The 11,879-nt window shown below is 42.0% G+C and overlaps 1 protein-coding gene across 1 annotated transcript in view; it reads right to left on the bottom strand.

Annotated features, from left to right (window-relative positions):
* Nucleotides 1-1,576: 1,576 nt before the first annotated feature.
* LOC147626125 (agamous-like MADS-box protein AGL65) overlaps nucleotides 1,577-11,879 on the bottom strand; it is a 29,785-nt gene continuing 19,482 nt past the window's right edge. Inside the window, exons 4-11 of the mRNA XM_086817700.1 lie at nucleotides 11,492-11,564; nucleotides 10,979-11,046; nucleotides 10,742-10,754; nucleotides 10,566-10,630; nucleotides 9,319-9,427; nucleotides 9,008-9,126; nucleotides 2,038-2,133; nucleotides 1,577-1,851 (exon numbers count right to left, since the gene is read on the bottom strand). Of these exons, the coding sequence (XP_086673826.1) occupies nucleotides 1,833-1,851; nucleotides 2,038-2,133; nucleotides 9,008-9,126; nucleotides 9,319-9,427; nucleotides 10,566-10,630; nucleotides 10,742-10,754; nucleotides 10,979-11,046; nucleotides 11,492-11,564 (562 nt within the window). The 3' untranslated portion in view covers nucleotides 1,577-1,832. The remainder of the gene's footprint in view (nucleotides 1,852-2,037; nucleotides 2,134-9,007; nucleotides 9,127-9,318; nucleotides 9,428-10,565; nucleotides 10,631-10,741; nucleotides 10,755-10,978; nucleotides 11,047-11,491; nucleotides 11,565-11,879) is intronic.

Below are 11,879 nucleotides of genomic sequence, written 5' to 3'. Positions count from 1 at the left end.
AAAGAAGAGAGTAAATAATATTACTGCTTGCAAACGTGATTATAAATGGATGGATGGGTAATGACCTTGATGGTGATCTAGAGAGACTCTGGATGGAGGATGTCTTGCTTATAAGAGTGCTTTAACACAATGAACTTGATGATAGAATTAGAGTGCCAAAACTAGTCTATGTGTAATACCTAGGGTCGATATGGATGTGGGTCGATACTCACGACTTGGTCCTAATTGAGTAACTGACCACATCATTCGTCAAGGACCATATTATCCAAAATGACCAATTGACCATATCATCCCACACCCATCAGAGATTGTCTGGACCCTCAAACGAGCCTCGTAGTATAAGAATAATGTGTCCTCGATTTGTTGTATAACGTAAGCTTGCTAATGTGGTCACATAGCCTGCACAAGCATGCATCCTACTTAGAAGAGTGCCAAGTCTACATAAGCCATCTCCTAACCACATTTGGCTACCATTCAGTATCTAAACTGGGAGTTGACAGGTGCTTGAGCCTTACAAAATAGAGCACATCCGTCACCCACAGTAATAACACGAGTGGAGCATTGAGCAAATGCTTTTCCAACAGTGACCTCCTAATCAACACCAAGCAATATTGGGTGATCCCAATAGCTTGGGATGGACATAAGACAAACAAAGCTAAGCCCTAGTCTTTCCTCGACGGCGCCAAATATGTTTAAGCCTTGTCATTTGGTACTTTGCCGTAGAGCCACAATGCAACTTCCCGTATGGATGATCTAGCTCCTCCATTTACATCCTCAAGTCCCTTATCAGCCCAGAATGCTCCTTTGCCTAGATGAAGGAGATATCCTTTGCAGTGGTCCTATCTCATAAAGGGTGGGTGGAGAAGAAGCTAATGAGAGGGAGAATCCTACAAACAAACCTATCATCAAGCATGCAAGATTTAATAGACCACAAGCAAGAGGTAGGTAGAAGCAGAGCAAAGCTCACCAATATTCTATTGCAAGGGAATGAATGTGTCTCGCTTATTGTCAAAAATGACATATGCAAGTGATTAGCTTTCACACTAGGCTTAAAAACAATCCCGAGCCACTAGTTCTAGTCAAAAGCAAATAGACAAAGCTAGTGACTTCTCTATTCAGCGAATTAAGCTTTGGGTAAAAGCCACTTTATGAAGTCTAGCACCATCTTACAAAAGATAAGGCCCGTTCAAGTAGGCGGGTAAAACCATGTTAACTTGCGAAGTGGTTAACGTATAAGAAAGATGATTCTAAGTGGGCATCCACTCCATCCTGTATCCTTAATTACATAACCTTCAAGAGGGTTTTTTTGATCAACTAGGGTTGTAAAAGAAAATCACTTCATAGAAATGTTTTAAAAGGAGTTTAACAAAGTTGTTTGCATAATTGTGGAAGCTTGCTAGCTACACAAACTAGATGCATTGTTGTGCGTCACCACTAAATATGTTACTCTCTTAAGAAAGGGATGTTTGTAAAACTTGAGAATAAGTATAAAAGCTAGCATTGCATACAAACATTCCATAAGTATTCGGAGGTAGGTAGGGAACCCTATGCTAAGCCCATCAAACAAACAAATGGATGGTTAAAAAAGGCATCTTTTTAACCCAAAAAATTAAGATTCAAAAAACTAAAGCATCTTGTAAATGTATATTAGAGTCATTGATGACATGATTGAGAGTTAAGAACGTCAAATAATAATGATGTGTAATCATTTCTCATGAAATTCCTTGAGTTCTAAATTCTCTTGAAGAAAAGTGTGAGCATCAATATCATCAGAAATTTCTCCTAGTAGCGATGATGAGTTGATTTGGTAATTGGATTGAATACTTGCTCCATCATCCAGCACTCCCATATCTGAAGTAAAGGCCATTTCCCACCCTTCTCTGAAATGTTAAGAGAACATAGATAGTCTCTCTCTCTCTCTCTCTCTCTCTCTCTCTCTCTCTCTCACACACACACACACACACACAAGGTGAATTTATTTTACTTCAATTAATAAATTGTCAATACAACGCTGTAAGATAAATTTCATTTACTTACAATGAGCTAAACATTTGTGTGTGGTCATCATGAGCTCCACCAGGCTCATGCTTTATTGGAGTCGATTCATTAGCAGGTAGATTTTGCCCAATTGTCCTCGAGATTCCACAAAAGGTCAAAAGGGTTTAGTCCCCCCTTCTCTCTCTCCTCTCTCATAGACCCTTGGGGTCGTTTGAAGACTTTAATATCTCAAAATCTCAATCTCTCTCTCAAACACACACGCACGCGCACACAGACATGCTAACACACACATGAGTGCATACCAAAAATTCAACAGTTGTTATGCGCCCGCATGAACACATGCAAGCTCGACGGGTGCATGGTAATTCAACAGTTGTAAAGATTATTTGTAAATTGTATTAGGCATGGTAAAGTAAAATACATGTGCAAAAAGATTAAATGAAGAATGGTGCCTAGAGTCTCTCAAGGGTGCTTTGGTCTGGTCACTGGTGCCCGTCTCTCCTCGTTATCACCTAGCTTTCTAGCCCTCTATGCTGTCAACCCTCTAAATGAATGATGTGAGTAGTGTCCACTGGCCAAGTTTTTTGTGGGGAATAGGCACCGGAGATGACCTTTGATCTCGTGTGTGTGTGTTTGTGTGTGTGTGTGTGTGTTTGGACGGGGGGAGGGGGGTTGGGGTGCATACAAGAGCGATACGTTGTGACTTTTGATCTCATAGTATTGACAGTATGCTGCTCAGTGTCGACCTCATTCATGTCGCACACTCTCCATACCAGCAGCTCTTCATCATCATGTGTGAATCCTGTCGTGAGGATGAATCCTCTGTGCTGAAACTACATATGAGCGCCTAGGTATTTGCATGCCTACGGATGTTTATCTGCCAGAGCTCCTGAATGGTGGCAATGCATCTAGAGAGAGTCCATGCTTGTCCATCTTGTCGTTCTGGCATATGCCTCAGGCATGTTAAATGCACGGAATAAGACAAGGCCAACAAGCCATGCTAAATGCGTCAAACAAGCCAAGGCAAAGAATCATGTTAAATGCATTTAACGAGCCATGTTAAATGCATGGAAGCTGCTGTTCTGATGTTGACTGCAGGCAAGACAAGGCCAGCCACTGTTTTTCCTGTCATGTATCCTAACTGCCATGTGCTCTGTATGTAACCTGCTGAAGTGAGGCATCAATATGTGGAGTGGGCGGGATGCAGGCTCACTAAGATGATGTGCTGCTGGATGGAGGGTTTTTCTGTGTTTGAGTACTGAGAGCATCATAATCTGTAGTCTATCTATTTAGTTGCTGGTCTGCTTGACTAGTAAGTCAGAAAAGAGGGACTTAGTTTTGACTTCCTGGCAATGTGCCGGAAAGCATTGCCTGTCTAAGTCAGCCAGTGATGCTTACCCTTGACCCTCTGCTGGAGGTTCCACAAGGGATTTTATGCCTGTGAACACCACTTGAAAGTACGTGTATTCTATTAATTTAGAAAGAGTTCAATGCATGTATGTAAACCTTGCCCTGCACGATGAGTTCATCTAGGAGAGGCGACAGCCTTCCTCCATCCCAAACTTGCTCAAAAAGTCGTTCTCTTTGGCATCATGGCATGCTGTGGAAGTCCTCCGCTGGTGTGCTTCAATCAATCAGACAAGCTGTGGAAGTCCCCCAAGGGTGAGCTATGACTGGGTGATCTTGTGGGATGGTATCATCCCCCATCTCCCTCAACCTGCAGAAAGAGGTGAGGAATTGGTTGGTTTCTCATCGACGAATCTCGAGCAAAGAGATCCTCCACTTTAGACCATACCTGATCAGCACTGGTGAGAGTTTGCACGGCCGGTGAGACCACCTCTGTGATGGTCCGCACAAGCACTGAATGCGTCTCTGAATCCCGATTCTCCGAGTCTTGTAATTCCATTACGAATTCATCCTCTTGATCCTGAGTCCATCTCCCAGAGTTCTGAGGACGCTCGAGCTTCCTCTTAGTGCCCTGAACAATATTCCACAATTTCTTGTGGATGAACCAGATCCGCATTTGCAGCTTCCAATGGGCATACTTGGGTCCTTTCAACTTGTCATCCTTGTTCATATAGGGGAGAGCCATATCCACAGCAAAACAAAGAACACAAATCTCAGCTCTCCAAGACTCTCTCAAGTGCATTGAACGAAGCGAGGCTCCAGAACCAATCAACCCCCTCTCAAACCTGAGAGAGACAGAGGCTGGACAGCAACAAAACAATCCAAGAAACCACTGGGAACCTGAAACCGGCCTTCAGAAATCTGACGGGCGGTGAAACAAACACTCGCACACAAAACACTTCATTACCCATGGGGACCTGGAAAAGGAAACAAACAGGGGGAGCTAGAGTGCTCCTGCAAATAGTACACAAAACACTTCATTACCCATGGGGACCTGGAAAAGAAAACAAACAGGGGGAGCTAGAGTGCTCCTGCAAATAGTACAAGGACACCGATTGGCCCCAAAACGCAGTGGCATCCCTTGCGGTATTTCTTTACTTGATCAAAATTTGAGTACAAAGTACAACTTGTAGAATCCTCTACCAATAGGATCCCTCGAAGCTTTCACCCAGGACTTCCAAATAAGAACTCTCGTTATTACAGCAAAGCATTCCTTAGAGAAGGTACACCTGTACAACACCTCCCTGCTTGAAAAGGTCTTCTCCATCATGGATCCCACAAACCCTTTCCCAAATAGCAGTAGGGCTGTACCAAACCACATGTCCTTCCCTATAGTCACAGCTTGCATGTAACCTCGAGAAAACTATAACCTGTTCACATGAATCCAAAGACATGCGTTCCACATGAAACCAAAGACCTGTATCTGATAAACGAAAGACCTGTATCCCATAAACCATAGGCCTATTTCCTCGATACCAAAGTCCTGTTTCCTCTCGGAAAAAGCAATGTCCTGTTTCCATGACAGATATACCATCAAATCACGGTTGCCAAAACCTAGAGAGAGAAAGATAGAGGACGTGTCAAGCAATCCCTGAATACACATAAGTCCAAGACGAAGAGCAACAACACATCTCTTCAAAGAACATCATCCTGTGCATCTTAGCTTGATCCTCTGTATCCCAATCTCGTAAACAAGGCCTGCAATCCACGATGAGAGAGAGAAGAATATCCATGCACCAAGGCCTGCAATCCAGAGAGAGAGAGAGAGAGAGAAAGAAGAAAGAAAGAAAGAAAGAAACGTCCTTTAGAGGCCACATCTGACCTATAGGACTAATCAGATACATCCATGTGATTACATTCCACTTCGGGGGCAACAAAATGAAAATAGAGATAAAACTAAAAATAGTTCAAATTCCCTACACGACCGTAGGAGAATCCTAGATAACATGAAGGATTTCTCTAGTAGCTACTCTTCATTACTACCATGTTTGGTTGTCCTGAAATCTGCAATAACAGCTCTACCTCTACGGTGAGAGAGAGAGAGAGAAACTGATCTCTAGTCTCCACCCCTGCTTCCATCATTGGCCGTGCGCTCCTCTACTCGCGAAGAGAAAATGAAAAAGAAGACTGCACTCTGAATTTGGCACCACCTGTAGTCCCTCTTACTCGCCAAGAGAGAGAGAGAAAAACCTCTTGGTTGTTAGCCCCTAGGCGCCTCCTTCAGCTCGCCTCCTTCCAAGAGTCGAGCGTTCTGTGGCCGCCTATAGTCCTCCGCCCCTTCCAAAAGAGAGAGAGAGAGAGAGAGAGACCTACGCTGGCTGCTTCCACACATGCAACCTGCCTGCACCCACCTGGCTGCCCGACTGGTTGTAGAGGGTCTCCCGCCTAGCGCCCATTGCTACCTGAAGCCCATACGGGCAGCCACCTGGCGTAGAGAGCCTCCCACCTGACACCCGCCTGGCTGCCCGTTGCTGCCGCCGGTTGCTGGCTGTAGCCCATACGCACAGCCACCTAGTGCCCCTTTGCTGGCTGCAGCCCGTACGCACAGCTGCCAGGTCCAAGGTGAAGCGCCTGTATATACCACGTGCCACTTGACGATGACCACACGACGACTTCACGACCACCACCCTTCGCTTTAATAACCAGAAACACGATTCCACCTGCTTTCCAAAAAGCCAATAGCAAAAACGCAAACTTCCAAAAATAAAATATTTTTTTAATATCATCAAAGGTTTAAAAACCTTATAACCTTTAAAATCCTTTTTGTCCCCTTCCACACTTGGGCTGGCCACACATATGGGTTTCCTTTTCATATCCAAACTGATGCATGTTCACACTGTCCATCCCGTGCCCGTGCCCGTGCCCGTGCCCACCTGCTTGTTGTCCAGAGAAAAACACAGGGTCATAACAGAACCTCCTACTATGAGGGTAGGGACTCGTGGAAGAAGAAGGAGATGTAGTGCCACTTGTTTGGCAACACCACATACCACAACTGATGCAGAAGCAAAAGACACAGCCACAACTCCAAGAACTTGCTTGTGTAGGACAAAACGCATTCTGTAAGACTGGCCCACAGCAGGGAGAGAACTAGCTGGACCAAAAAACTTCACAGCTTGCCTTTGTAGAAGAAAACACAGCCAAGAAGGCTGGCCGACAGCAAAAAAAAGGCTGGTTGGACCAGAAAACGCAGCAAAGTGGTGAAACGCAGACACTGTTTTCACTGATCAGCAGCCGGGAGAAGCTATGGAAGAAAACGCAAGGCACAATTGAAGACGGTGAGCAGTTTGCAGAAGGCTGGAGCAGCCTGAACCCAAGCGAATGATACCATGTTGGAGAATGCACAGGAGGAAGCATAAACTGAACAACAAGAGAGAGTAGAGAGAGCTTATGGACAAGATCACCTTTTATAATAGCAAGAAGCTTTACAATGGCAATTAGCCAGCAAGATAGTGTTGAACTTGTGCAAGGGAATGAACTGTTAAAGTGAAATATGGGAGGCCTCCTTATATAGTGCATATGTGACCTGGCCGACTGCTCCTAGAACAGGCCGACTCGTCCACGACCTACTACACAGAAGAATTACATAAAATACCCAAAAATAGGGTTTGCCCAAATACACTGAGATGCACCAAATTCTAACAGTGTGGATGCCCAAACTCACTTATAAGTTGTCTGGTCACGGAGCTGGTTATGAAGAAGTCGAAGCCAGTATCGATTCTGACAAGGAGAATAATGGAGGTGCTACAAAGAGAGTGAGTTTCTGTGTGGGAGAGAGTGTGTGCGCGTGTGCATGCATGTATGTAAGAGAGAGAGAGTTTCTATGTGTGGGAGAGTGTGTGTGTGTGAGAAAGACAGTGAGAGAGAGAGAAGAGAGAGAGAGAGACAGAGACATAGAAGTCTATGTGTGAGAGTGTGTGGTGCATGTGCAGGTGTGTACATGTGTGTGTGTGAGAGACCTGCCATATGGAGTCTCTGCCATAGGTCCGGAAGCATAGAGAATGCCCAACTAGTGACACCAAGACCGAATCCCACCGTTTTGTCATGTTGGGGGCACTGACCTAGGTGATAGGGGCAGGGAGGCGTTGCACTACAAGGAGGATTGCAGTGACTTGCCTTCCATCTCTCACACTTCCGGATTATTACGGCAGAGAGTTGGGAGAGGGGCACCCTTCAAAGGCCTGACTTGATTGGCTGGCTGAACAGTAAGCGGGCTGAGCTAGGCGGCAGTTAGCTGTGGCAAGCAAGCGGGCCAAGCTAGAACAACGCAGGGCAGTTAGTTTGCTCCCCCACTGACACCTTATCTTAAAGGTGGGGGTACACCCAGCTGAGAGAGAGCCAAGGAAAAGCCGGGAGAAAGACAGAAAGAAAGATGTCAACTAATGTCTACGAGGCCAAAACGCTGTTACATGTGATCCAAGAGTAGACTGAATGTCAAGACAACATGAAAAAAGTAAAAAGACTAGCTGCTGAAGAGAATAGACAGGGCCAACAAACTACGTAGACTCTGTGTGTACCGTAAAGTAGGCAGCACCATTTACTGTATGCTCCATATGTAAACTGGAAATCATAAACATGGAAACAACAAAGTACCAAAGCAAAGAAATGGCCCATGTACTACATGGGCCTCAAATGTGCAATGAATGAATGAGACTCATCATGCATCATTCTCCTCTAATACAGTACACATGGAGTCAATGTCCACTGGCTGGGGCAGTGCTGGTCTATGGCACCAGAGAATGTTACAGATCTGGAGCTAACAAGTAGATGGTCTGGATCTCGGGGTGTGGATGTGCCTGGCTCTTTGAAGGGTTTGTGCCCGATTTCTAATGATTCCACGTGTGCAAGGTGCTAGTGGATCCCCCGTCCCACGGGCACATTTGTAGTGAGCTCAGGTGTGTCGCCCATAGTCTCTCTGCCTGGGCTGGGTATCTGTCACAGTAACTTGGTGATGCCCAAAGAAATGATGGATGTCTGAGTGGTGACCTGCTGATCATGTCTCCTTGTGTGTCCTCAATAAGGCCTCTTCTCCGTCATTAAATCAAGGGAACTAAAAGGAAAACTAAGGTTAATTCAATTTCCACCTTATATTAATACACTGGATTGGATTGGTGCCTGAATGAAGAATTAGATTGCAAAATTGATTGAACTTGGGACATACTTGACAATAACTCCTATTTCTTCTATTAAATCAAGTCTTATTGGACATTTCTTCAATCCCTTTATAGTCTATTAAATATAGTCTTATTGATTTTATACATTCAGAGGATCCATCAGATGTGGGAGACACAGGACATGTTAAGAAGGTCTAATATATAATGGTGCATTATTATTTGTAATCATCGACTTAAGAATAAACTAGTACTCAATCTGCGCATTATTGCGGTATATAAAAGACATTAAGAAGTGAAATGCAAGAATGGAAGTAGGAATACAAAAGGTCAATCGAATACAAAGGGTCAAGTAGGAATACAAAGGGTCAATCAGAATACAAAGGATCAATCCAAGGGATTTTTTCTTCTTATTTTTTAAAAATCCAAGATTTCTTTTTTCTCTCCTCTGCATTGGTTATCCATGGTTAATATGTAAAAGATATATACCAAACCTGCAGTCATCTGCTTTGTGGAGAAGGTACTTTTCAGTGTCAAACCAGGGGGCTGGGATCTGATATGAAGAAGACAGTGGCAATTGGGTCATCGCGTGAACAGCATCAGCAAATTTATTCTGCAGGGAAACACGTTTGAAGAAATTCAGAAAATATATCGATAAATTTTGTTTATCTACACATGCATCATATATTGAAAATTTTACGAAAAGAACTTAAACAAATTGATTATATCAGTTTAGTTATCGTGGAATCGGAATTTAGTATTGTCGGATGAAATATTTGGAAATCTATGAGAACTATTTTCTTACCTTCCAAGCTCGAATTTTTTGCAGCTGCAATTGTATGTAGAGCTCCAGCTGTGTAGCTTCTTCTATAGACGATATTACATCACCAAAACTCGTGCTCATTTCATAAATGCTGCATTATAATTTCATAGCGTTAATTTTCTCTTTGCTCCAAGGTCCCAAAACCAGCAAATTTCTTAAACTCGCACACTTTATTCCAAGACAAATAGTATTCAACCTTTGGAATAAATATATATGTGGTTGATCTTTTATTCATACTGTACTCAACCTTCGCGTTGCCACAGTATGTAAACGACATTAAGAAGAGAAACGCAGGAATGGAATCCAGAATACAAAAGGTCAATCGAAGGGATTTTTTCCTCTTATTTTTTAGAAATCTAGGATTTCCCTTTTCTCTCCTCTCCTTGTGTCTTGGTTGTCCATGGTTAATATGTAATAGATGGAGGACTCAATTACAAGCATACGCGGTTGATCTTTCATCATGTGGAGGACTCAATTACAAATCTTGGTTGCTATCAATGAGTTAAAAAATCCAACTTCGTATGAGATTCTTATGCATAGAGTATGTAAGAAGATGTGCTAAAGTGTAGGCCTGACCAAATGGGATAGATGATGGAGAAGGATGATGGGGAGAGCATATTCAATATGTTTACATCTAAGAGGATAGCTACATCGAGGCCTTTACTCTCGGCTTTCTCACAAAGAGTATGTAAGAAGATGTGCTAAAGTGTAGGCCTGATCAAATGGGATAGATGATGGAGAAGGATGATGGGGAGAGAGCATATTCAATTAGATAAGTCATGAGGTGACGTTGCTATAGTATACTAAAACCGTCAAGAACCTATGGATGTTCCATATATCATTACGGATGTTGTTGGAGAAGTATTTCTCATTGGAAATGTTTTTGGCTATTATCTAATTCTCATCCATGTTTTCCAAAAATCAAGCATTCCTCACATGTGTGTAAACACCTTAAAACAATTTGAGTTTTAAATGGGAGCTACACATATGTCTTTGCCACAAGTGTGGCAAAATTTCATGCTCCCATTAAGTTTTCAAACTAATGTTAAACTATGTGACCCTTTTTCATCATAACCAACTCATTAGGATCAAGTTATGCTACTAATTGATGGCTTATTGTAGTACCCATATATCACTAGCAAAACTTTTGGTATTCTTAGAGAATATCACTAATATTATCATTGTTCAAGTGCATTAAAACCCCCAATGGTTTAAAAAAGAAAATGTACCTCAGTCGACACTCTGTAATGGCTATATCCTTGTAACACTCTTGTATTATATGGTGGTGAAGTTCCTACAAATAAGTTTACGTAAGGCATGCTTCAACTTGATCATGAAACAAAGGAGTTGACCACACAAGTATACATATGGAGATAGTGAAATCTTACATGATCAATTAACTTACCATGTGGGTTGCTCTTAATTAAATGAAGACAATTTTTTCCCCAAAGTGCAAGCATGGTATAAGACAAAAAGCTTGAGTTAACACTTTAAAGAAGCTTACTTAATAAATGAAGATAATTTCTACCAGAGTACAGCACATCATAAGACAAAAAGCTTGAGTTAATACTTTAAAGAAGCAAAAAACAAACATAACCCTTATCAAAAATGGGTGCATAATCTATGAACGCATAATCAATACCTTTCTACTACTTGAGTTCCAATGGAATTGGAAGCTTGATTGAGTTTGTGTGTAGCTTCTTGAAATGTCTGCAAAAAGTGAATATAAGGAAATACTTTGTACAAGCTTCATCCAAGTCAATCACCAAAAGAAAAGGAAGATGAAGACACTCGAATATAATTTTTTGTTTGAATCTCAAAAAATAGATCGAGTTGGCCAAAAATTTCAATATATCACTTAAGATACTCGAATATTTTTTTTTTTTAAATCTCAAACCAAAAAGAAAAGGAAGATGAAAATACTCAAACATAATTTTTTGTTTAAATTTCAAAAAATGGTAAAATTTCTTCAATATATCACTTGACATACTTGAATATATAATTTTTTGTTTGAATCTCAAACAAAAAAGATAAAGATACTCAAATATACATTTTTTGTTTGAATCTCAAAAAATAGCTCGAGTTGGCAAAAATTTCCAATATATCACTTAGCCTTGCTTGAGGCCTTTCACAAAGCAAGCCAAAAAGTCTTTACCTCTTCACATTCTATCTTTCTTGGCGTAGTTTTCTCCACGTGACCTTCATTGGTTGAGAATTTGTTAGTTTGGCTACAACACACCATTTCAATGTTTATTCTCTCTCTCTCTCTCTCTCTCTCTCTCTCTCTCTCTCTCCCACATGTTATCCATTAGGAGCTCCTGGTACCGTACTTTTCCTCATAGTTGTTTCAGTTTCAGTTAGTTGTTTAATTGTTTTTAGCTTTCCTTACACAGACATTGTATCAGATCCACCAATTGTTGTAACCTTTTTGGTCTCATAGGTCATTTTGGCCTTTTGAAGACGTTAATATATCATTTCATTTCATTTCATCTCTCTCTCTCTCTCTCTCTCTCTCTCTCTCTCTCTCTCTCTCTCTCTCTCTC

This window comes from Cibotium barometz, chromosome 23 (assembly GCF_041138505.1).
Source record: "Cibotium barometz isolate CiBa-2024 chromosome 23, ASM4113850v1, whole genome shotgun sequence".
In the NCBI taxonomy this organism is placed as follows: Eukaryota; Viridiplantae; Streptophyta; class Polypodiopsida; order Cyatheales; family Cibotiaceae; genus Cibotium; species Cibotium barometz.
The sequence above is the reverse complement of the archived record's forward strand: the minus strand, read 5'-3'. Positions and strand labels throughout refer to the sequence as shown.